At 53.8% G+C, this 25,987-nt stretch overlaps 1 protein-coding gene across 1 annotated transcript; it reads left to right on the forward strand.

Moving 5' to 3' along the window:
* Positions 1-21,014: 21,014 nt before the first annotated feature.
* On the forward strand, positions 21,015-24,899 carry VPS37D (VPS37D subunit of ESCRT-I). Its single transcript, XM_034988154.1, has 4 exons — positions 21,015-21,177; positions 22,532-22,703; positions 23,165-23,247; positions 23,808-24,899. The coding sequence occupies exons 1-4, from the start codon at positions 21,040-21,042 to the stop codon at positions 24,168-24,170; spliced, it is 756 nt and encodes a 251-aa protein (XP_034844045.1). The 5' UTR covers positions 21,015-21,039; the 3' UTR covers positions 24,171-24,899.
* Positions 24,900-25,987: the final 1,088 nt, after the last annotated feature.

Genomic DNA, 25,987 nt, shown 5'->3' on the forward strand with positions numbered 1-25,987 from the left:
ATGCCCGGACATGGGCACAGCCTGTTCAGGGTGCCCTTGCCCAGATGACAGTGCAGGCTTATGTGAGCTGCCCTCGCTCACCCTCGTGCTCCCTTTCCTCTCTGGCCTCCGTCACCTGCTATCCAGCGTTCACAGCCTCTCTCTACAGCCAAGTCTTGTTCACAACCCACAGAGACCCCAGGACCAGGTCCGGATTGGTGTGGGAAGCCCTGGCTGGCCAGCAATCCTGCTTGACATCACACCTGCCCTGTGTCCCAGCCTTAGTTCTCGGGATCCCTCCCCTGGGCTGCCCCTCCTCATCGGGAAAATTCGCCCAAACTAGAAGTGCCGCCTCCACATCCAGCATCTTCCTGGAGTTCCCACAACCCTATTCCAACACAACTTTTAATTGCATCTGGCTCTGCCTTCTCAGGGAGGGGTGCACATTCCTCCCTGTCCCACTAGATGGCGAATGGCCTGAACGGGAGAATCATAGTTTATTTCTCTCTATAGACCATTTTCCTCCAAGTGCAAATGTGCAAATGGGTTTTTGTCGAATGGATGAATTTATATTATATCTGTCTACTATGTGTGCTCTGTCTATCCGTCCATCCATCCGTCCATCCATCCGCACACACACACACACACACAGATGACATTTACTAAGTGTATATTATGTGCCTGTTGCAGTGCTAGGTATTTCATTTTTGCAAGAGTTCAAAAATACAGAAAAGCAAAGATTTGGCACTTGTAATACCCAAAGAGATGGAAAGTAGCTTAGCAGCTGCCAGGGGCTGAGAATGGGGGAATGATTGCCAATGGATATGGAGTTTCTTTTTGGGGTGTTGAAAATGTTCTCGAATGAGATAGTGGTGATATTTGCATAATTCTGTGACTATACTAAAAGCCACCGAAAAAGGGTGAGCTGTGTAATAACTGTATTATATCTCAGTAAAATTAGGCACTTTTAGACATCATTCCAATTCCTGGTTGAGCTGTCAATTGTGTGTGGATGTGGATGTGTTAGGATGGTCATGGCCATTTTACAGAAGGGGAGACTGAGGCTCTGTGGGTGATTCAGAGTGCTGTTTTGAGAACTGACTCTAAATGGCTAATGTTGGTGGGGCCTAACCCAACCCGTCCATGGAATCTTCATAACAGCTCCGTGAGCTGTTTCAACTCATTTCAACTCATCTTGTAGACAAGGAACAGGCTTTGCCAAAGGTCACAAGGTAAGAGAGCTGAGATTCACACACAGTCAATCCGATGCCAGCCTGCCCACAAGAACCTACGTTCTCAAATTAGAAGGACTAGCGATCATGCGGGAGAACGTGGTGTCAACAGAATCTCATCCAGGCCGTCGCCAGAGTAACTTGGCACAATCACTTTGGAAAACTATTTGTCAGTACCTGCTAGAGCCGAACATCTGCATTCCTTATAACCCAGCAGGTGTATATGTGTACCAAAGGACATGCACACAACTATTCATACAGCATTATTCTTATCAGCTCAGTACTGGAAACAACCCCAATGTCTGTCACCGGCGAATGGTGACATGCATGGTGGGACAGCCACGCTACGGAATATTAACGCAGCAGTGGGAATGAACCCCCTACAACCGAATGCAAGCATATGGATGCATCTCACTGATCATAAGTTGACCAAAGAAACCTGACATGGAAGTGTATGCACTGTAAGGCTTCATTTTTTTTTTTTTATTTTTAAAAGATTTGTATTTTATTTATTTGTCAGAGAGAGAGAGCACACAAACAGGGGGAGCAGCAGGCAGAGGGAGAAGCAGACTCCCTGCTGACCAAGGAGCCTGATGCAGAACTCGATCCCAGGACCCTGGGATCATGACCCGAGCCGAAGGCAGACTCTTAACCGACTGAACCACCCAGGTATCCCTGTAAAGCTTCATTTATATAAAGCTCCAAAACAAGCTAATCTGTGGTTTATCAGTCAGGGGAGTGTTTAGCTTAGAGGTGACAGGAGGGATCAAGAAGGGGCTTCCTGGGGTGCTGCTAACATTGTCTTTCTGTATCTGTGTCCCGGATACATGGGTGCATTTTTGGTGAATATTCATCAATCTGGATACTTATGCTGTGTGCACTTGTTATTTTTATTTTTTAAAAAGATTTTATTTACTTATTTGAGAGAGAGAGTGAGGGAGAAAGAGAGAGCATGAGCAGGGGAGGGGCAGAGGGAGAGGGAGAAGCCGACTTCCCGCTGAGCTGGGAGCCCAACGCGGGACTCAATCCCAGGACCCCAGGATCATGACCTGAACCAAAAGCAGACACTTAACCAACTGAGCGACCCAGGCGCCCTTGATGTGTGCACTTTTTTTTAGGTATGTTAGATTTAAAAGGTTTTGAAAAGAGAAACCAAGTTTGCATGCATACACACACACACACACACACACTATCAGCCACTTCGCCTCCTGAGTCACCTCCGATGCTGTTACCTGAAGCCTGCCCCAGCCGGGGGTGAATTGGGCATCTAGGTGAGGGGAGGAGAGAGGTGGTGCATCAGGTCTAGAAGAGGATGGCGGGGGTGGCGGGGGATCACTGAGTGAGTTGAAGAAGTAGGGGATGGAGGGATGGACAAGAATGAGAAAGAGGAGTAGAAACGTTTTTGGTGTAACAGATTTTACCAAATGGTCATCCAAAAATATAATCCCCACCTTAACTGTTTACCAACAGAGTAGGGAAAAGATGGGTTGCCCCACCCACATCATTTTGGCCTTTTCCTGGCCTGGGATGGGTTTTTGTTTTTGCTTTTTTTTTAAGATTTTATTTATTTATTTATTTGAAAGAGAGACACAGCGAGAGAGGGAACACGAGCAGGGGGAGTGGGAGAGGGAGAAGCAAAGCAGGCCTCCTGCTGAGCAGGGAGCCCGATACAGGGCTCAATCCCAGGACCCTGGCACCATGACCTGAGCCGAAGGCAGACGCCTAACGACTGAGCCACCCAGGTGCCCCTGGGATGGGGTTTTAAGACTGCCTGGAAATAGCCAAAGTGCTGGAGAAGGGGAAGTTTCCAGACAGACACCCGCACTGGTCACATCACTGATTTCTTCCTTCCCAGCTCTCCCTGCACATCACCCACGCCACCCCCCAGCCCCTCCACTGGCTGCACCCCAGGGCCCTATGGAAATACCTTCCCTTTCCAGTCCACTACTCAACTGTACTAGTCAAAAAGGATAGGGTCAGGAATTAGAGCCTTAAATTACTTGCTCTGTGACCTCAAGGAAGTGACTTAATGTCTCTGAGCCTGTTCCCTCATAAATAACAAATAATCAGGGGCGCCTGGGTGGCTCAGTCGTTAAGAGTCTGCCTTCGGCTCAGGTCATGATCCCAGGGTCCTAGATCGAGTCCCGCATCGGGCTCCCTGCTAGGTGGGGAGCCTGCTTCCCTCTGCCTCTGCCTCTCTCTCTCTCTCTCTCTCTGACTCTCATGAATAAATAAATAAAACATTTAAATAAATAAATAAATAAATAACAAGTAATCATAATCCCTGTTCTTAGTCTCCTCAAGGGACAAGAGGAGAGAAGCATCTAAGTGTGTTGGGCCACGCAGAGACTGGTGGTTTTGTGGCTAAACTTTGGGCAGGCTTTGGAAGCCCAGATGGATGGGCCAAGGCCCTGGCCTTGGAAAGCTGGATGATGGGGGAAGAGGGGGTGCAGAAGAAGAGGGAAGAAGACTGAGAGGGACTAAAGTGGGCTGGCGCTGAAACTAAAACTAGCCTCACTGTACGTTCCCCCAGATCCCAGGGACCTGGCCTGGTTCTTCTAGAACCATCTGGGGAAGCCCAGGCTGACCTTCCAGCTGGTCCCCTCCTCTTCCTGTCCTTCCTCAGTCACAGACACTCTGGGACAGGCTCTGGATCCTAGCTCCCACCCTGTCTGCTGGTCTTTTTCTAGTTGCTTCTCTCTTCCTCTCCTGGGCCCTCCCTGCCCCACTCCCCAACTCAGTCCAGCCTGGGGCAGGAGCTCATGGGAGGCTGCCCGACATGATGTCAGCCCTGGGTTCAAATCTCTGCCTTGCCCACCCCCTCCTCCCTCCCAGCCGGCCATCTGTGAGAACCTTAGCCGGTCATGCCATAAAAGGGAGACGAAAGTTCTTGCCCTGCCCTGCTCTCAGGGAAATGAGAAAATGACCACGAAGTCATGCTGCAAGTCAGCCCTCCCTCCACTGAACTTCCACAGCGCCGGGCACTATTTCTGCCCTTCTCTGAGTCTCTGGTGGGCATGCCTCGGTCTCCCATGCTGAGTTGCTTGGAGGCAGGAATCAGGGTACAAGTGTCTGAGCATCCCCCCACTCCTGCACCCCTGGTTTAACTGAGGGCGTGATACCAGCAGGCAGTTAATATGGGTGCTGGATGGGCAGCTGAGGGGGCCCTTGGGTGGGAAACAGATGAAGAGATGGAAGGTTAGGTAGATGTATGGGTGGAAGGAAGGATGGACAGATGGACAGATGGTAAATGCTAGCTATTGTTATCATGGTAATTGTAGAAATAGTAAAAGGTAGCTAGGAAGCAATGCTGACAACTAGTAATAGTGAGCACTCACATATGGAAAGAGAAGAAAAGTCGGGGCATATAAGCACCAAACTATGACATTGGTGGTCTTTATGGGAGGCGGGAAACAGACATTGCTTGTAAATTTCCATAAATGTTAAAGTTGCATAAGCCCTGTGTATTACTTTTGGAAACGAGAAAAAAGAATTCTCCGAAAAAGTAAAGAAAATAAGAGAGAGCATAGTAGATGATGGCATGGGAACCCTCTCCTTTCTTCTTGAAGACCCCAAAGTCCACAGATCAAAGCTGTCTAAACAAAAGAAAAAGGGTTCCTGACTGGCTGACTAAGCACTAGGGAAAAGGGGAAGGTACAGCCTCCCGCCCCAGCAACTCTGAACCCTCTTTCTCATCTATGGAGCCCAAAGACGACATGGGGGACATTTTCTCTTTAGGGCACGAGGCGGGCTCATCAGGTACCTGTGGGTCATCTCAGGCAAACCATTCACCCTCTCTGGGCTTCAGCTGCCCCCCACCCCCGTAACACGGGCAGAAGCAGTCTAGCCCCCTAGGTATGTTGTGAACAGCCAGGGTGGAGAATCTGGTACACAGCAGTGGAGGGATGGGGGGCAGCCAGGAGATGAGGTTTTGCCAAGAAGGGCTGTCATGCCAAGAGTCTTGTCAACCTACAAAAATGTCACTGGCCAGGGCGCCTGGGTGGCTCAGTTGGTTAAGCGACTGCCTTCGGCTCAGGTCATGATCTCAGGGTCCTGGGATCGAGCCCTGCATCGGGCTCCCTGCTCAGCGGGGAGTCTGCTTCTCCCTCTGCCTGCAGCTTCCCCTGCTTGTGCTCTCGATTTCTGTGTCAAATAAATAAATAAAATCTTTTAAAAAAAAAAGTCACTGGCCACCATTTTTACCCCCATAGAATACTATGATTCAATTCCATTCTGACACTATCTACTGGCAGTTAGCATCCAATCTCACAAGTTAAGGGCTCAGTCCCACAAAACTGGCTCCATTTCAGACACCAACCACAAGTCCAGGTTATTACGTGTACTTCTGACCGACCGCCTATAAATTAGGGGATCCCAGCACCCCTTTTTCAGGCACTCCAATTTGCTAGAGAGGCTCACAGAACTCAAGAAAGCACTTTGTTGGGGCGCCTGGGTGGCTCAGTCGTTGAGCGTCTGCCTTCGGCTCAGGTCATGATCCCAGGGTCCTGGGATCGAGCCCCGCATCGGGCTCCCTGCTCAACGGGAAGCCTGCTTCTCCCTCTCCCACTCCCCCTGCTTGTGTTCCCTCTCTCGCTATGTTTCTCTCTGTCAAATAAATAAAGTCTTTAAAAAAAAAAGAAAAAGAAAAAGAAAGCACTTTGTTACGTTTGCCATTTTATCCTAAAGGATAGAACCCGGGAAAGCCAAATGGAAGGGAGGCACAGGGCAAGGTATGGAGGGTGGGGTGGGGGTGCATGGAGCTTCAGAAGCTGTCCGAACTCCTTCACTTAGGAGTTTTTCTGGAGGTTTCATTAGGTAGGCATGATTAAGTCATTGGTTATTGGTGATCAAATTCAATCTCCAGCCCCATTCCCCTCGGGAGAGAGATGGAGGGTGGGGCAGAAGGTTCTGACCTTCTAAATCCCACCCTGATCTCCCTGGTGACCAACTTCCACCCCGACTATCAGGGGCTGTCAGCCACCAATCATCTCATTAGCATACAAAAGAAACTCAGGGCTCTGGAATTTCCGAGGGTTTTCGGAGCTGGGTGCCGGAAGCTAAGAAGGACGGAACATACACTGCTCGGGATTCACACCCGCTACTTGGAAGTTTGGCGTCAGAACTGGACTAAGCTGTGGAAGTCAGCAAGGGCGACAGGCTCATGTTATTTGGAGGGGCTCGGTTTAGAGCAGTGGCTCACATCAGGCTGCCTGGCATGTCACATCAGTGACCAAGCCAGGTGTCCTGCCTCCCAGCTCCGGCCCCTCCACACTGCACTGTTGGAGCCTCACAAGAGAAACCCTGAAGTAGAACAGGTATCACTGTGTTAGTCTACCCATTCTACAGATGAGACTACAGAGGGCTGGAGAGCAGGCGTGCCTTCCGGTACAGTCTCCTTTGTACCTGGTGGCATTTCTGGCCACCTCAATGTGCCAAGGTGGGTCTGTGCCTGGTTGTTCAGAGTCGGCCCTGGGACAGTAGACTGGGGAGTGCCTTGGAGGGTGTGGAATGATCGTCAAGGCCCCCCGGCCCCCCCAGACCACTGCCTGCTTGGGGAGCATCTGAGTCAGACGATGCCCCTGCCATCCAGAGCTCCGTGGCACCGAGGCGTGGGGACAGGGTGTGGACCGTGCTGCTCAGACCTGCCCCTGTGTGTGACCTTGGGCTCCTCTCTGAGTGTGACTCCTATGCACGGGAAGATCGGTACGGTGGGCTTTGAGCACTGCTTTCTCACCTTTAAACATGGGTGTGGGGATATGGTGTTGAATTTACCTTACGGGGTTGTTGGCAGAATCAGCTGAAATGTGTGAGAGCCAGTGGTAGGCACGTGAGTGTGGATTTCCTTTCTCCTTCCCTCCTTCCTCTGCCACCCCTGCCCTTTCTTTTTTTTCCTTCCTGCCTAGTCAACACTTCCAAGCACGGTGTTAGAGAAGGAACCAGGGGCTGTGGGACAGGGGATGTGGGGACCACCTCCCCCAGGGGACTTGGGGATGGAAAAAGGCCTCTCAAACCAGCTGTGGGTAGCTGTGGGAATCACGCCAGGCCCATCAGGGCTTCAGGTCCCTGGGCTGACACAGAAAGGGGTCCCAGGGAGGCAGATCTCTCATCCAGAGTCACATGGCTGATGGGGCTGTGTGGGCCAAGGGCTGGTATGACTCCCGGGGCTACCCAGCATTAGGGGGGCCTGGGGATTCTGGGCAAGACCTAGCTGACTATCACAGACCCACTCCCATGCGGGCCAGCCTGCCCCATGTCTCAGGGCCTGTCAGAGGGACGCGTCACCTACAGAGCTACCACTGCTGGGCCCTGCCCCGTCGGGGGCCCCCTACACAAGGTCAGCTCAGCCCCCCTCAAAGAGGAGAGGCAAGTGTGAGCAGTCTTGCTCCCGAAGCTCAAAGCTCAGGAGCAGGAAAGTCCAGCGGGGAGGTGGATGAGGGGGAGGCGGGCACGGACCCTGTGGACACCCGCGGGCGTCCATGAGTGCACCCCCTCTGTGTGGTGCTCCCGGATGCAGGGCGCACGCTTGCCCACAGCTGCTGCCCACAGCCCCGACAAGCCCATTTAGCCCCCAGTGACAGATGAGCAGAGTGAGGCCCGGAAGGCGACAGGGGACACCTCAGAGGCAGCAGTGAGAGCAGAAATCGGAGCTTTGGAATCAGGGTGCCTTGTTCTGAATCGCAGCCCTGTCATTTCCAGGCTGTGTGACCTTGAGCCAGTGCCTTGACTTCTCTGAGTCTCTGTTTCCTCTGTTTCCTCATCTATAAAGTGGAGACAATATCCCTCCTCTCTCAGGTTATCAGGAAGAAGGAAACAGTGACAGAAAATCACAGTGGCCGGCACACAGTAGGTGCCCAGCGAATTCCAGTCCCTCCTCCCCCCTTGCCAGCTACCCTGGGCCTCAGGGAGCCTCTCTTTCCTTCCTCCCCTGCCTCACATCGGAGCCCCAACCCCTTCGTCAGCACCGATCAGGGAGTGAGAATTGGGCTGATGAGGGCCTCTCCCACCTGCCTTTGCCCCCCACAGAGCCAGCAGCAGGGCCAAGGGCAGCCTCAGGGGGAGGCCCCAGGCAGGGCTTCTGCCCAAAGGGAAGAAGTGGGCTTTTGGGCAGGTATGGTCAGTGGGAGCCTCGAAAGCACGGCCTCTCCCGCCTCCATTCTACTCTGCGGTTTGTCACAGTTCGTTGTGCCCTCCATCTCAGTTTACCAGGGTTGTCTCCCCTGGTGCCATGTACACACAGGCCCGGGGATTTCGTTTACAGCATTCCAAGACCCCAGGTGGGTCCCCGACCCTGGCCCCCTCACCGGGGCCCAGGTCGAGTCCTGATCCCCCAGTCTGAGCCCTGAGCGTGATTCCAAACTGAGCCTTGGCCTGGGGTAGATCATGTCCTTAGTGGGGAATAGTGGTGCAGCCAGAAGGATCCTCCCTCTCAAGAGAGAGGAAATACTGGTTGCCACAGTACAGAGCTCCTTAGTGGGAATCTCCCCCCTCCTCCAGGAGCTGCCCCTGCCCTGAGGCTGAGGCGCTGAGCCTCCCTGGGGCGAGCATGAGCCCACTGCTCAGGTTCCTGGGCCTGAGATCCCCAGGCCCCAGATCTCCTCCCCCTGGATCTTGGGTGGGGGGGAGTGTCTGGGCAGGAGATGGGCAGGCCAGATGCAGAGAACAGAAGGAGACACACCTGGACAAGATGGAGGCCTGGGCCAGATTCTTGGCCCCACCCAATGCCTGATTCAGCTGACCCTGGGGTATCATCCCCCTTTCGACGACGGACCACAGGGACCTTGCTTGGAGTGGGCTGCCCTGTGCTGCAAAGCATCCTGGTGTCCCAATGAATCCTGTCCCCATCTCCACTCCAAGTGGCCCAGAAACGAGTTTCCCCATGTCACAGAGGGAGAGCCGGGCCCAGAGAAAGGAAATAATGTGCCCGAGATCACACAGCCAGACACAGACAAGAACTCAAAGCTCCTAAACCCAGGGCAGGCCTGACCACAGCTTCTTTGCCCACCAGGGTGACCTCAGGAGACACTGAGGTGGGGGTAGGGGGGCTGGGAGGTAGAAGGAAGGCCTGGCCTTCCTGGGCCAGACCAGTGGGAGCGCCCTTTGCCTCTTCTCTAGCCCCTACCTGCTGGCCAGACGTCTGGTGGCCATGAATCCACACAGCTTCCCTGCCAGACGGTAACATCTGGCTTCTCCCTGCCCAGCCGGGGGGAGCTCTGAGTGCTTACTCCTGATCCCAGGGCCCACATGGAGCCACCTTCTCTGCTGGCAGCCACACCTGTCCAGGGCAGAGGGTGCAACCGGGAGGAAGGCCCTCCCTCCTGCCTCCCTCAGCCCACTCTCAGCTCCATGGAGAGTCCCCAGCCACCATTCAATCCTTGCCCAGCCCACGGGACCCCACGAGGCGGTGGGAACCTGTGTGCACCTCACCCTCTGCTCCTGGAAGAGATGAACTCCTGGATTCTCAATCCTGAGCCCTCTCTGGGGAATGAGCTAGCCTCCTTCTCCTCGCAGCTGAGCCAGGACAGGTACCCACGAGAGCATTAACCCTGTCAGCCCCGCAGAGCCCGCCAAGTGTCCCTCTGCGTTTGACAAGTGCAGAGACAGAGGTCCAGCCTAGGGGAGGATCTGACTCCCCTTGGGCCGGGCACTTGCACCCACCTGCTGCCCTCCACGCCCCTCACCTGGATTCCGCGCGATCCGCGGGCGGGGAGGGTCCCAGGCAGCGCCACAGGGTCCCCGGTGGGGGGGACGGAGGGGGGTCCCGGGCCGCGGGGCGCACGCGGGATGCTCCCGGGAGCGGCCGCGTCTTCACTGCGCCCGTGTCTTCACCGCGCCGGCGGCAGAGGGCTCTGTGCGCTGCGCCCTGGGCCCGGCTTTTAGCAGCGGGTGTGGACGCGGGCACTGCCCGGCCCCCGCCCGCTCGAGATGTCCTTTGCCCCTTGATCCGGTGCCTCTTTCTCTCCTTAGCACGTGGGTGGCAGCCGCTCACCCGTCTGGCGCCCTGTGGGCCAGCCATGGCCCGGGCCGCGGGCCCCGGCGCCTGCCAATCCCGTCGGGGCCGGCTCGTGCCCGCTCACCTTTAACCCCCCTCTCCCCGGGGGCTCGGTGCCCGGCTCCCAAACCGCGGGCTGGGTTTGAGAAGGGAAGAGCCACAGGTATGGGGCCCGGGCCCAGGTGCGCAGGGGCAGAGGCTGGGGCGCTGCGGCCAGCTAGCTCCCTGAGCCCCAGCCTCTCTGGGAACGTCTGGTGCCCGGGTTCCCTCTCCGTTTGAGCTCCCATCCGACTCACTGAACCCCATTCATTCCCCTGGGGCCAGCTCCATCCCGGGCCCCATCCTGAGCCCATTTGGCCTCCAAGCCCCCTCCCTCTCCGCGATTTCACAGGGCCCTCACGAGCACCCCTTCCCTTCCCTGGGCTCTCTACCCCTCCCTGAGCAGCCCGCCACCCTCTCCCATGCAGGCACACACACGCCCTTCTCCACCCTTAGGAGCCCTCCCCCTCCACAACCCTCTGCCCTTCCAGAGTTCCCATTCCCTCCTGACCTCCTTCCTCTTAAGCCTCCTCCCTGTGCCTGTTTCCTCAAGTGTAAGATGGAAAGCAGGGTGGAGGGGATGGCGGTGGTCTCGGGCCTTCACATCAGAGAAAGGCAGAAGAAAGAAGTTCCTCAAAGGAATCCAATCTGGGAAGGCTTCCTGGAGGAGGAAGATACTCATGGTTCCTTTGATGCTAAGAAAGAAAGGAGACGGCTTTGATGGCTTCTGGTGACTGGCTCCCCTCCCTTGATGGAAGCTGGGGAGGCATGGGGAGGGGGTCTCCTCATTTAAGAAAGTCTCCTGAAGATCGACAGAACGTATCTCCCCCTTCATATGAAGATTCTCTAAAGCGAGGGCAGGGTCTCATTTCAACTCGATAAATCATTACCACTTCTAGCTAATGTTTGCCAAGCATTGACTACTTGCCAGGGTCCTGCCTACACCTCTTAAGCCCTTTATGTGGGTTAATTCATTGACTCCCTTCAGGGACCAGATGGGGTGGGTGTTTTCTCCCCATTTTACAGATGAGGAAACAGAGGCACAGGGAGGTTCATATAGGTGGTAGGTGGCCGAGCTGGAGTTTGAGACCGGGTTTGCACCTGCTGTGTAATAGATCCTTTGCTGGGGACTAGGGACTGGAAAGATGACATAAACGCTGTCCCTGCTCTCAGGGGACCGCTAGTTTAACAAGGAGGAATGGATGATATACTTTAATGATTCTGATACAGATCCGGTTGCCATCAGGGCTGTGACAGAGAGTGCTGGAAAGGAAGGACTGATTCTGCCTTTGGAGGAGGAGGTATGTGCCCGGCCAAGAAGGATGGGTCAGTTTTTCAAAAGCTTTAGGACAAGGCATGGGGAGGAAGGGCATTTGAGGTGGTGGGACATCTTGGGCAAAAGCAGGGGAGGTGTGGAAATGCAGCATAAGGTTGGGGGATAGTCAGGCATCTGGCTTGACTGGGAAAGGGTCTCTGGGTCGAGTACGAGACCAGGGAAAAGAAAGAGGGAGAGAATCATGGAGGAACATAGATGCAGACAAAGAAATGACCAGCTGAGAGAGGACAGGGAGCCATGGAAGAATGTTGAGCAAAGGCAGACCCCGTGGCTTTGCTGAGGTTGCAGCAAGTGGGAAGCAGGGGCTACATGGGGGTGGGTGCCTCAGCCCGGGAGTGGCAGGGCTGCCTGAGCTGGGCCTGAACATGTGACTGACTGGGGGTGTGGTGGTGAACGGAGGACTTGCAGAGCTGAAGGGACAGTTTGTCACCGTGATTTCTGCGGGTGCTTCTCCAAAGGGCTTGGGTCTCCTTCAACTCTGGATGCAGCCACAGAGCAGGACCCGAAGCAGAATAGCATGCTTGTAAATGTCATCAGAACTGCGCCAAGAAGATTTGGGGATAGATGGAAGATTCGGGGCTCAGAAAGTCTTTCCTGGTTTGAGCCTAACTCCCCGCAGGATGCTGACCCCACCCCCTAAACCAAATAAGGGGGTGCCCTAGAGACCGACTGGGCAGAGCTGGAGATACCCCACGGGGTGATGACCAGCAGGCTGTTGTCTTCAGGATGGCAGGTAATAATCTGTTCCTCCAAGGACAAGGCAGGTGGGGAGCTCGGAGGCAGCTGCTCGTTTCTTCCTCCTGCCCTGCTTCCTCCTGCCCTGCTTCCTCCTGCGTGCCTCACCCCATGCAGGTGGGAACACGATCCTAATGCAGGACGGTGTCCCTCTCCACAGTAAGACGAGATGGCTGAAGTCAGAGCCTTCACTTTCAAAACACCTACCAAAAGCATATTGTTTAGATGCACGAGTCTACACCATAAGTATCCTTTTTTGGCAAGACAAAAGAACCACATACTTGTTAGAATGGCTAAAATGAAAAAAGACTGACCAGGGGCGCCTGGGTGGCTCAGTTGGTTAAGCGACTGCCTTCGGCTCAGGTCAAGATCCTGGAGTCCCTGGATTGAGTCCCGCATCGGACTCCCTGCTCAGCAGGGAGTCTGCTTCTCCCTCTGACCCTCCCCTCTCTCATGTGCTCTCTCTCATTCTCTCTCTCTCTCAAATAAAAAAAAAAAAGAAAGAAAAAGAAAAAAGACTGACCATATAAAGCATTGGTAAGGATGTGGAGTGACTGGAACTCATTCCCTGCGCTGGTGGGGGGGGGGGGGGGGGGGGAAGGAACGTTAACACAGTTTGGAAAACTGGAGTTTTCTTAAAATGTTAAACACATGCACCTACCATCTGACCTCATCATTTCACTCCTAGGTATTCAGCCAAGAGAAATAAAGGAATATGTCCATACAGAGGCTTGTACACAAATGTTCACAGCAGCTTTACTTGTAAAAGCCTCAAACTGGAAACAACCCAAATGTCCATCAGCAGAAGAATAGATAAACAAATTGTGGTATGTCCACACAGTGAAACCCCGAACTGCAATTAAAAGAAACAAAACTGTTGATAAAGGCAACAGAATCTATTAGTATAAAAATAACTATTATGAGTGGAAGAAGCCACACACACACAAAATTGTGTACTCTGTACGCTTCCATTTATATAAGATTCTGGAAAACACAGACTAATCTGTAGTGTCAGAGAGTAGATTAGGGGTTATCTGGGAATGGGGCTGAGGGAAGGGGGAGAGACTAGAGGGAGAAATCACAAAAGAGCATAAATGAACTTTTGGGGGTGTTGGATATGTTCATTGCCTTGATTTTGATGATGTTTTTGCAAACCCAAACTCATCAAATGGTACACTTTAAATTTTTCTAAATTTATATATTTATTTGAGAGAGAGAGCACAAGCCGGAGGGGCAGAGGGAGTGGGAGAGAGAATCCGAAGCAGACACCCCGCTGAGCGTGGAGCCTGACTCAGGGTTCAGTCTCATGACCCTGAGATCATGACCTGAGCCGAAACCAAGAGTTGGACGCTTAACCAACTGCACCACCCAGGTGCCCCCAAATTGTACACTTTAAATATGTACAGCTTACTGGGGCGCCAGGGTGGCTCAGTCATTGGGCGTCTGTCTTCGGCTCAGGTCATGGTCCTGGGGTCCTGGGATCGAGCCCTGCATCGGGCTTCCTACTCCACGGGAAGCCTGCTTCTCCCTCTCCCACTCCCCCTGCTTGTGTTCCCTCTCTCGCTGTGTCTCTCTCTGTCAAATAAATAAATAAAATCTAAAAAAAAAAAAAAAATACATACAGCTTATTGTGCAGATGTTACACCTCAATAAAGTTATTTTTTAAAAAAGCAAGGGAGTGAAAAATCCCAAACTCAGGAGTGAGGTTCCTTTGGGTACGGTGAGGTCCTAGTTCTGGGGTTGGGTGGTAGATTCACTGGTGTTCGCATTAATAAATCCACAAATGAAATAAAAGCAGGCCACATATGGATCAAAGATGAGAGTGTGTATATGTGTAAAGAATTAGGGTCAGTCTATTTCTGTGTCCCTGAGATCTGGATTTTGAAAGTGGGGTGTATGTGTGTGCTGGGACAACTGGATATCCTCATGCAAAAGCATGGAGTTGGATCCCTACCTCACACCATGTACAAAAATTAACTCAAAATGGATTGTTACCTAAATGGAAGATCTAAAATTATAAAACTCTTAGAAGAAAACATAGGTAAATCTTCATGGGGCACCTGGGTGGCTCACTCGGTTAAGCATCTGCCTCCAGCTCAGGTCATGATCTCAAGGTCCTGGGATCAAGCCCCATGTCCAGCTCCCTGTTCAGTTGGGAATCTGCTCCCTCTCCCTATGCCCCTCCGCCCTGCTTGTGCTCTCTCACTCAAATAAATAAATAAAATCTTTTTTTAAAGAAGGGTAAATCTTCATGATCTTGAATTAGAAAATGGTTTCTTAAATACGATGCCAAAGCACACACAACAAAATAAAAAATAGATACACTGGATGTCATCAAAATAACAACTTTTGTGCTCTAAAGGACATCATCAAAAGTGGGAAAAGACAACGTACAGAATGGGAGAAAAGTACAAACTGTATATCTGATAAAAGACTAGTTTCCAGAATATATAAAGAACTCTTGCAACTCAACAATAAAAAGGCAAATACCCAATTAAAAAATGGGCAAAGGATTTGAATAGATATTTCTCCAAAGAAGATATAAAAATGACCAATAGTGGGGCACCAGCCTGGCTTAGTCAGTGGAAAATGTGACTTTTGATCTCGGGGTCTTAAGTTCGAGCCCCATGATGGGTGTAGAGATTACTTAAATAAACTTTAAAAAAATGACCAACAGTACATGAAAAGATGTTCAACATCATTAGTCATCAGAGAAATGCAAATCAAAATCATGAGATCCCACTTCATATCCACTAGAATAGCTATAATAAGAAAGATAGACAATACAGTGTTGGTGAGGAAATTGGAATCCTCATCCACTGTTGGTGTAAGTGTAGGATGGTGAGGCTGCTTTGGCAAATGGTCTGGCCTTTCCTCAAAAAAAGGTTAAACATGAAGTTATCATATACTCACTCATTGGTATATAACCAAGAGAAAAAACACATGTCACCTAAAAATTTGTGTGTGAATGTTCGTAGCAGCATTATTCATAATTATTCATAATAGCCAAAAAGTGCAAACAGCCCCAGTGTTCATCAACGATGGGTGGATAAATAAATCGTGGTATACACAGACAACGGAAAATTATTTAGTCTTAAGAAGGATGAAAATCCTGTCACATGCTACAACATGGATGAATCTTGAAGATATTATGCTCAGTGAAATGAACTAGTCACAAAAGGACAAATACTGTATGATTCCACTTATACAAGGTCCCTAGAGGAGTCAGATTCACGGAGACAGAGGGTAGAATGGTGGATGTCAAGGGCTAGATGGAGGGGGAAATGGGGAGTTAGTATTTAATGGATATAGAGTTTCAGTTTGGGAAGATCAACAAATTCTGGAGATGGATGGTTGTGATGGTCACTGAGCAACGTGAATATGCTTAGTGTCACAAGGTGTATACTTAAACATGATTAAAATGGTAAAATTTATGTTATGTATATTTTACCCCCCCCAAAAATCAGAAGGACTCGTGTAGTAATAAATGCTACACTGTGAATGAATTTTTTAAAAAAGGTTTTATTTATTCATTTAAGAGAGAGAGAGAGTGAGTGTGAGAGAGAGCACAAGCGAGGGTTAGAGAGAGAGAAGCAGACCCCCAGTGATGAGCCGGGAGCCAGAAGTGGGGCTCGATCCCAGTACCCCGAGATCATGACCTGAGCCGAAGGCAGACACTTAACTGTCTGAGCCACCCAGGAGCCCTCAATGTGAATGAATCTTGAAAACATTATGTTAAATGAAAGAAGCCAGGGGCGCCTGGGTGGCCCAGTTGGTTGAGCGACTGACTCTTGATTTTGGCTTGGGTTGTGATCTCAACTGGGGCAGGAATGGGGAGTGATTGCTAATGGGTACAGAGTTTCTTTCTGGGGTGATGGAAATGTACTAAAATTGACTGTGCTGATGTACCCCAAATCACTGAATCATACAATTTAAATCGTTGAATTGTATGGCATGTGAATTATATCTCAATAGAGCTGTTTTTTGTTTTGTTCTGTTGTTTTTTTTTTTAAGATTTTATTTGTTTATTTGACAGAGAAAGAGAGCAAGAGCAGGAACACAAGCAGGGGGAATGGGAGAGGGAGAAGCAGGCTTCCCGCCGAGCAGGGAGCCCGATGTGGGACTCGATCCCAGGACCCTGGGATCATGACCTGAGCCGAAGGCAGACGCTCAACGACTGAGCCACCCAGGCGCCCCTGTTTTGTTTTGTTTTTTTTAAAGAAGGTAGCGATTGGGCTTTTGGAGAATAATGAATTTAAACACTGAGCCAGGGAGCACAACCATGAAGATGAAGGGTCCCCTTAGTATGGTCAGCCCCTGGAATTCCCTGACAGATAGTAGGTACTCCATAAATTAAAACCGAGGGAGCATTTCCAGAGAGAGAAACACATCACGGCTGTTGTTTTTGGAGCACTGAGTAGATGTCAGGCATCATGCAAGACACATATCAGGTCACATCCTTCAACTACCCAATTTACAGATAATGTAATTGAGGCTCAAGGAATTAAGGAATTTACTCTTGGTCACACAAGACGTGGCGGAGCTCAGAAAGGGATCCAGGTCTGTCTGACTCCAAGTCTAAAAATAGACCCTAAAAATTACTAATTTTATATGAAAGTTTTCAGACTTTACTAAAAATATAAAGAATAATACCATGTACCCCCACTGGCTTAAGAAATCGAACTGTCACTCAATGCTATTGAACTTCCCTTGGTCTCCTCCCGGATTCCATCCTCCTTCGTTTTTTATTTTTCTTTAAGATTTTTTATTTATTTAAGAGAGAGAGAGTGTGAGCGGGCATGAACGGGCATGAGTGGGGGGAAGGGCAGAGGGAGAAGCAGACTCCCCAGTGAGCAGGGAGCCCAATGGTGGGGCTCGATCCCAGGACCCTGGGATCATGACCTGAGCCGAAGGCAGATGTTCAACCGGCTGAGCAACCCAGGCTCCTCCCCTCCATCCTCCTTTTGCCAGACAGCCATGCTCCTGAATTTGGTATTTCTTGTTCCCACTTTTACTTTGTACGTATCTCCAAGCAATAGGAAGTATAGTTTTGCATGTTTCTAAACTTTGTATAAACAGCACTACGCTGAGGCTGCCTCTTCTCACTCAGTGTTGTTTGTGAGATTCATCCAAATTGCCATGTGTAGCTATAATTTGCTCATGTCCGTTGGTGTTTAGTACAAAGGACTAACTGTATGTATGAAGGTTCCTCGGTTCCTTTGCCACTCTCCGGGGGTTGGACATTTGGGTTGTTTCCAGTTTTCTATTATTACAATAGAGCCACTATGAACGCTCCCGTTCTTGTCTCCTAGTCCAAGAGACCAAAAATTCCTGCGAGTTTGTATTAGTTTCCTATCGCTGCTATAACAAATGACCAAATCCGTGCCTTAAAACCCTGCAAATTTGTTATCTTGCAGGTCTGGATGTCACAAGTTCAAGATGGGTTTCCCTGGGCTGAAGACAAGGTGTTGGCAGGGTCACACTCCCTCCAGAGTCTCAAGGGGAGGATGCATTTCCTTTCCCTTTCTGGCTTCTAGAGGCTGCCTCTGTTCTTTATCTTGAGGCTCCTTCCTTCATCTTCAAAACCAGCAACAGTGTCTTCAAGCTTCTCTCTGACTCTAGCCCTCTACTTCCACTGCCACAACTCTTTTGATTCTGACACTGCTGCCTCCCTTTAATCAGGACCTTTGTGATTACATTGGCTCACCCGGATGATCCAGGACAACCCCCCACCCCCATCTCAAGACCCTTAATTTAATCACGTCTGCAAAGTCCCTTTTGCCTTGTAAGGTAACATATTCACAGTTTTCTAGGGTTTAGGCTGTGGACAGCGGAGAAGAGCTGGGTGATGTGATGGGGGGGGGTCTCTGAATGGCGAGCTTGTCAAATCGCTCTCTGGAGCGAAGAATCGCTTCTCTCTCCCGCCTTCAGGGCATAAGCATTCCTGTTGCTTCCCATCCTCACCAATACTTGATGTTATCTGACTTTTTAATTTTCACCAACCTGATGGCAATGAAATGTCTGGGCTCTGACCGCAGTGTGGTCAAGAAAGAGATGGTGGTCAATGGCGGGGAATATGAAAAAGAGCAGCCCTGGCAGTAAGGAAGCGGCCAATGACCTTGGCTTTGAGCAGTGCCCTCGAAGTGGTGAGAGAGGGGGTGAAGTCAGACTGAGTCAAGGAATAAGGAGGGTGAGGAAATGGGCAGGGCAGGGTACAGGGGATGTCTTAGTCTGCCCGGGCTGCCGAAACAAAATACCACAGACCAAGTGGCTTAAACAAGAGACTCTTCTTTCTCATAATTCTGGAGGCTGGGAAGTCCAAGAGCAAAGTCCCAGCAGATGGGGCTTCTGGTGAGAGCCCTCTTCCTGGCTTGTGGAGAGCCACCCTCTCGTTGTGTCCTCACACCATGAAGAGAGAAAGAACTCCAGTCTCTCCTCCCCTTCTTGTAAGGACACTAATCCCATCATGGGGCCCCAGTCTCATGACCTTATCGAAAACCACTCACCTCCCAAAGGCCCACCTCTAAATAACGATCACACTGGGGGTTAGGGCTTTGACATATGAATGGGGGGGGGGGGCACAAGTATTCAGTCCATCACAAGTTACTTGAAAATATTGGGGGTGGTGATGAAAGGAAGGTGCCAGTCTAAAGGCAGAGATTAAAGGCGAAAGAGCCAGAGAGAGGAAGAGAGACGTAACTACTAGATTGGGTCAAGGCGTCTCGGGGGAGGCAGGTGAAGGTGAGACCCATAGCAAAGGTACCTGGGTTGGCTCTGGAATGAGGGGTACAGGGGGGAAGGAAGGGCACCAGGGCAGATTCAGAAAAAACCCAAAGATGTGAGGCAGAAAGTTGGCAGAAGCTTCTCCATGGGATGGGCAGCAGAGTTCTCTCTTGAGAGGGGCAGGAGTGGGTGTGAGGGTCTGGTGTGGGGAAGGCTTACAGGATGCGTTCTTTGTGGGGCATTCAACAGACAATCCACTGAACAAGGGGGGAGTGGCAAGACAGAGGGGACAAGCTGAGACAGGCGTCTCCCATCAGATCTAACCGGTGCCTTCCCAGAGTGAAGAAGTCCTGAAGCCCAGAGTAGGAAGGGGCCAAAGGAGGGCCAGGTAGCGGGGAGTGTCGAGGAAAACTCTGGAAGCTTAGTGGAAATGGTGGGTCCTGAGGAGGCAGAGCAGAACCAGGGAGATCGTAGCCAGGAAATTGGGAAGTGCAGAGGTGCTCTTGTTAATGGTCAGGACCAGGGTGGAGGGTCAGCAGGGACTGTAGGAGCCCAGAAGAGAGGGGCACACAAGCCAGCCTGGGGATGGAGAGAGGGCTTCCTGGAGGTGGCGGTCTTCCAGCTGAGTCTTGAAGGGGAAAACCAAATTTCAGTTATCATAAAAATGTGGAAGGAAAATTGTCATCACTGTCTGTCAATAAGCCTGTCCTGCTCGACTCCATCGGGCACCTCTCCAACGGACAGCCCGTTTCGTCTCTCCTTCTCACATATCTCTACCATGCCCAGTGTGCTCTGGCTGGATTGGGAGAGTCCTTGGTGATGAACTTCTCTCTGGGTTCATTATTTTTCTCTACAGCTTCAGAACTCCTATTCATCCCTCAAAACCCAGCTCAAATATCACCTCTTCTGTGGTCTCCCCCCACCCCCACCCCCACCCCCATGAGCCAGCCTTTCTGATTGTCCTGGTCCCACCTCAGTGCTTTCTCAGTGCAGTGAGGTGGAGCAAGCTGTCATCACTGCTTGATTTTAGACAAGTGGCTTAACCTCTGAGTGTCTGTTTCCTGACTAAGGCACTGGCCAAGCCTATTCTTGAAGATAAGGTACAGGACATCCTCTGGCAACACGTGGGAATCACAAAGGAAGACACAATGTGGTGACACCCGCCATTCTCTCTCGTACTAAAGGAAGCTGAGGATGTGACTCTGCCTCAATCCCCGAGCTCTCTGAGGGCAGAGACCATGCCATCACAGAGCCTAGCCCAGGGCCCGGCACAGAGAGGCACCACGTGCTCTGTGCACACTGCACGGACAGGAAGAGCTGAGACTGTCTCTCATTCACCTGTAATGTGACTTTGGGGAGATGACATCATCTGTGTGCATCTGTTTCCCCATCTCTAATATGACAATCACTCACATTAGGTATTCACTTGCTACAGGTAAAACACTCAGCATTCACCAGCCCGAAACCTCAGCTGGTGCGTCATCGCCCCATTTTACAGAAGAGAACACTGAGTCTTGGGGAGGTAAATGACTTGCCCGAGTTAGCAACAGGGCAGAAGCTCCTGGCGCCCAGCCAAACTCGGGAAATTGTTGTGCAAATCCAAGGGAGGAAGGTGAAATAGCCCTGCAAACTGTAAACGCCTGGGGTGGGAGCGTCCGCGCCTGGGGGGGGCGTGGTGAATGACGGCCGGAGAAGGGGTGCGGAGAGAGACCGCCTCAGGAACGCGCCCAGCAGCAGGAGGATGGCTTTGCCGCGAGCTCGCGGGTGCGGGAGGCGCGGCTCCGCCGGGGCGGCCAGGGGTGCGGCCCGCCCCCTCTCGCCCCACCCCCAGCCCCAGAGCCGCGGCCCCTTTAAGAGCGGGCGGGGCGCCCTCTGGCGGCGGAGCGCCGCGCGCGCGGCGGGAGCCAGAGCCGGATCCCGGAGCCGGAGCTGAGCGGAGCGGAGCCGGGGCGGAGCGGGCCGAGCGGGCCGAGCCAGCAGCCGAGCTGGGGGCGCGGGCGGGCGGCATGTACCGGGCCCGGGCGGCGCGGGCGGGGCCGGAGCCCGGCAGCCCGGGGCGCTTTGGGATCCTCAGCACCGGGCAGCTCCGGGACCTGCTTCAGGATGAGCCCAAGCTGGACCGGATCGTGCGGCTCAGCAGGAAGGTAGCGCGGGGGGCGCGGGCGGGGGGCGCGGGGGACGGGCCGCGGCCTGCCGGACCTGCCGACCGACCGAAGGGCCGCGCGGGCCGGGCCGCGGGGCCGCGGGAACCTGGCACGTCCGAGTGGGCCCCGCGGAGCCGCCCCCGGGGGAGGGGGCGCCCGGAGCCGGCCTGGGGCGGGTGGGGCGCCGGAGACCCAGGGAGGCGCCCGTGCACCCCCGGGATGGCCGCGAGGCGTGTCCCCAGCGGATGCTCCGGGGAGGTGTGTTCCGGAGAGAGGGGGTGGCTGTGTTGTGGGGGGCCCTGTCTCGCACACCCACGTTCTGTAGGGCCAGAAAGGGGAGGCGCCTTCCATAGGGGAGACCTAGGGGCCTGTTTGACACCTGGGGGGGACCTCTGGGGGGGCGACCGCATTCTAGGGGTGCCGGAGGGGGCTTTGGGGCTTCCGTTGGGGAGGGGTACTGGAAGCTGGAGGCGGGTTTTCCGTAGGCCACCATAAGAGAAAGTTGTATATTTCACCGGAGATAGGCCCGGGCTGCTTGTCTGTGGGGGGCAGAAAGGGAAAGTGTCTGTTGGAGGGAGGCAGACAGGAGGGGCATGTGCATCCTATAGGGGACAGATGGAGGGTAGTGCGTTCTCCAGGGGCAGGGAGGGGGGCTTGGCCCTCCGACAAACAGAAGGAAGAAGCATTCTCCGGAGCCGGGAGAGAAAGGGGGTCTGCCTTCTGCAAGAGAAGGAAAAGCTGGGAGCAGGTGCTGGGGATCAGGGAGGAGAAGGGGGTGTGTATTCCCTGGGGTGTGGGGATTCCACTGGAGGGCAGGAGGAGGGGTGCGAAAGGAAGAGAGGGTGGCTTGAGGGGGGTACCACGCGGGGACAGGGTGAAGACATCACTCTGGAGAGTAAGAGCAGGGGGGAGTGTTTTCGGCACACACACCTGAAGAGGAAGCAGACAAAGGCCTGGAATGAGAGGGAAGCTGCCCATGCATGGAAAATGGGACAGAGGAGGGCGGGGGACTCCTTAGGGACCTGAGCAGACATATTAATTGAAAAATTAAAAATTAACTAACATTTGTGGAGGCAGTCATCGTTTTCCTCACTTGGGCTCACAACAACCCCATAAGGTAGATGTTTTCCGCTCACTTTGTATAAAAGGAAACTGAGGCCCAGAGAGGGAGCTCAGGGCAAAGCCCCGTCCAGGCCTCTTGCAGTCCCTCCACCTGTTAGCCCGCCATCCTGAAGGCGGGGGTGCCTAGGGCTTGGCCCTTGGGCCCTGTTGCCCTGGGGGTGGGGTGGGGCAGTAGGGGGACCTGGGCAGATTCCCTGAGTGGGCCTCTCGGCTCTTCTGTCTGTTCTGGCAGTTCCAGGGTCTGCAGCTGGAGCGCGAGGCATGCCTGGCCTCCAACTACGCGCTAGCCAAGGAGAACCTGGCACTGCGGCCCCGCCTGGAGATGGGCCGGGCTGCCCTGGCCATCAAGTACCAGGAGCTTCGAGAGGTGGCCGAGAGCTGTGCGGATAAGCTACAGCGACTGGGTGAGGGACACCTGGGAGAACTGCCTGCGGTGGGCGCAGTCGGCCTTCTGGCCGGCTGGCCTTGGGAAGGGCGAGGCTCTGAAGGGCAGGACTTGGGCAGACCTCTTCCCTGGGCAAGTCTTCGGGGTGCTGCTCCTGGAAAACTGAGTTGGGGAAGTGAGCAGTCCCTGAGTAGAACTGGGTTGGAAAGGCCAGAAGGGGGCTCTGAGCAGGGGAAGAAAAGTGGCCCTGGGTGCTCTAGGGGGCAAAGCCTGTTTCCTCTTTTGCGCTAGGACTGGGGCAGAACCCCAGGGGGAGGTTCACAAACTGACCCCATGGGCGGGACCCTGAGGCTCCAGAGAGAAGCAGAGAATCACACAAGGGGTCCATGCAGGATTGGGCCCTGGGGCTCTGGCCTGTCTGTCCCGGGCGATGGGCCCGGAAGGCAGGAGCTATTTATTCTGTCCCTCTGTGGCCTTCAGAGGAGAGCATGCATCGCTGGAGCCCCCACTGTGCGCTGGGCTGGCTGCAGGCTGAGCTGGAAGAGGCTGAGCAGGAGGCTGAGGTGAGGGGAGGGGCAGCGGGGCCTGGGGACAGCAGGGAAGGAGACCCATCCTATCATCGTCCCCCCCCATTCTTACACTGCAGGGTTGAGAGCCCCTCCTCCAGGAAGCCCACCCTGAGTGCCTGGCCCCAGGAGAGCCCGCTACGCTGGTGTCCAGCTGTCCGCATTGGACAGCAAGGCTCTTCCTCCCCACCTGTGAATGTCTCAGCATAGGACAGTGGAGACTGGGTGGGCAGAGGAGCGGGGACGAACTTCTCAGGGCTGGGTTGGGAGCTCAGTGCTTGGTGAGTCCAAGGAGGCAGCGGAGGAGGGGCCTTGATGAGAGACACCTAAGTTTACTCCAAACGTGTCCCCATCTCTGATTCTGCCTCATCTTCCACCCAGCAGAGGACATGTGTCCCCAGTCACTCGGCAAGTCCCAGGCGGGGCCCAGGCTAGAACTCGGGGCCCCATCTCCCAGCCGTGGGGTGGTCACCCCTGGAAGAGATTCAGGGGTGGGAGGGGGAGAGGTCTTGGCGGGGAGGGGCTCTTCTCAAACCGTCCCCGCCCCCCCACCCCAGGAGCAGATGGAGCAGCTGCTGCTGGGGGAGCAGAGCCTGGAGGCCTTCCTGCCGGCCTTCCAGCGCGGCCGCGCCCTGGCCCACCTGAGGCGGACCCAGGCGGAGAAGCTGCAGGAGCTGCTGCGGCGCCGGGAGCGGGCTACCCAGCCGGCCCCCACTGCTGCGGCAGAGCCCCCCAAACCCTTCCCCGCCGCAGCCGTCCTGCCCACCGGGGCCACCCGGGGGCCGCCGGCAGTGCCCCGGAGCCTGCCTCCCTTGGACTCCCGCCCAGTGCCCCCTCTGAAGGGCTCCCCCGGGTGCCCCCTTGGCCCGGCCCCGCTGCTGAGCCCTCGGCCCTCGCAGCCAGAGCCTCCCCACCGGTAGGATCCAGAGTATGGCCCCCCAGTGGGGGGGCCCAGACAAACTTGATCTGTGGCTCCTCCTTCTCCCCCCTCGCTGTCCGGGTGGGGGGAGGGGCAGGCCCCTCCCCCTGGCCTCAGGCACGCCCTGGCCCTGGAGGCGGAGCTGGGGAGGAGGGCCACCTGGAAGATGCCCAGAGAGAGGGCCGGAGGTGGGGTGGGCAGGGTGCCTCTGGCGCTGAGGAAACTCTGCCTTTTTTTTTTCCTCCCCGGCTGGGGCCTCCCCAATGAAAGAACTTTCCTCCTGGGGGCCCGGGAAGGGGCCTGCTCGCTCCAGGGGGCCTGACGGCACCCTACCACGCCACTGGGCTAGTACAATGCCAAGGCCGACAGGAGCGCTTTCCATCAGGTCCTGCTCCTACCTTTCCCCAGTTCTGGGGCCTACCGCCTAGGAGCCAGCTGGTCAGGCCCCAGCCGCGGGGCCAGGGACACCATGGCCCTGGGGCTACTCTGTGCCCCACTCACGCTCCGGACCCTGGGGCAAGGTAGGCCAGGGGCTCCTGACCTGCGCAGATGCAAGTGGGCCATCCCCAGGAAAGACCATTCTGTATTTTTCTGTCCCCGTCTCCTTAGGATGGAAGCTTTTTGAGGGCAGGTCCTTGTCTTTGTATGTTCTGTCCCCAGCCCCACCTCCCAGGGGCCGTCAATAAATGTGATGATGAGGATGATGATGCTCCCCGACTCGTCTCTGCTCCCTCCGCCAGCCACTCTGCTGTTACAGCCGCCACACCTGAGCTCCTGCGCGTCCTCCTCTTGAGATGCCCTCCCTTCCTCTCCGCCCATCCAAAAGCCCAGCTGTCCTTCAGGTCCTACACTGCCGCTGCCTCTTCCATGAAGCCTTCTCTGATTACCAACCCGTGGGAGTCTTTCCTAACTCTTAACTTGTGGCCAGAAGCACACTCTGCTCCATCACTGTTCTCCAACTGCCTCACCTGTATGCACTTTCTTCTCCTCCTGGGTTGCCTGTAAGCCCAGTCGGGATGGTACCTGCTCCTACTCTGGCCTGCCAAATGACCACCTCCCCCGAGGGATGGAGGGGCTTCTGTGAGGCTGAAGGTCGTGTTTTCAACTACGGTGAATACTAGGTAGCCAGCTTGGCCGATGAGGGTGGGACAAGAAGTTGGGAGAGCAGGAACAGGCCCTTGGGTCAGCTTAGGTCAAGTCTAATGAGGTGCAGTTTGGCCAGGAGGCCTGGAAGGTCCTGCAAACAGGAGGGGGCAGGCAGAGTGCTGTAGACGCGAATGTGATCTTGGTCCATGTTAATAGGAACAGAACCATCTAGAAAGAGGAAAAGTATTGGGTTGGCTCTATTCTTCACTAAAGTTTTAAACTGTAAGGGTGACCCCCCCCCCCCAAACCACCACCTTTGGTCTCCTTAGCATGTCCCTAATGTGCACGATGAGAAAGGGGACTGGGACTAAATCCCACAATGAATAGTTGAGGGATCTGTCTAGAGATACCTGAGATGGTTAGCCTCTGAACCTGCAAGGGCTAGAGATGTAGAGCCAGAGGTCAGAGTCAAGACCACTGGATGGAAACCATAGGAAGGATGGGGGTCTCTCCATAAAGAGGTGTGCGCAGGGCCCGAGTGACTGCTTGATGGGAGCTGTAGAGATTTCAGCAGCGGTTGGAGGGATTGGCCCATGTGAGCTTTCCAGAGCCCTTCAAGTCCAGACAGTCAGATTGCACCCTGCTAGGGGTGCAATCAAAGCATGTGTGGGTAGTGCCCACTTGAGCAGCTCTACCCCACACTGGCCTTGGTTCTCCCACTGTCCTCGCTGC

This window comes from Mirounga leonina, unplaced genomic scaffold (assembly GCF_011800145.1).
Source record: "Mirounga leonina isolate KUSES-001 unplaced genomic scaffold, KU_Mleo_1.0 Mir_454, whole genome shotgun sequence".
NCBI classification, from domain to species: Eukaryota; Metazoa; Chordata; class Mammalia; order Carnivora; family Phocidae; genus Mirounga; species Mirounga leonina.

Coding starts and splice junctions, on each gene's coding strand:
- VPS37D (XM_034988154.1), top strand. CDS start 21,040: ATGTACCGGGCCCGGGCGGCGCGGGCGGGGCCGGAGCCCGGCAGCCCG. Junction 21,178..22,531: donor TCGTGCGGCTCAGCAGGAAG/GTAGCGCGGGGG, acceptor CTGTTCTGGCAG/TTCCAGGGTCTGCAGCTGGA. Junction 22,704..23,164: donor GGATAAGCTACAGCGACTGG/GTGAGGGACACC, acceptor TGTGGCCTTCAG/AGGAGAGCATGCATCGCTGG.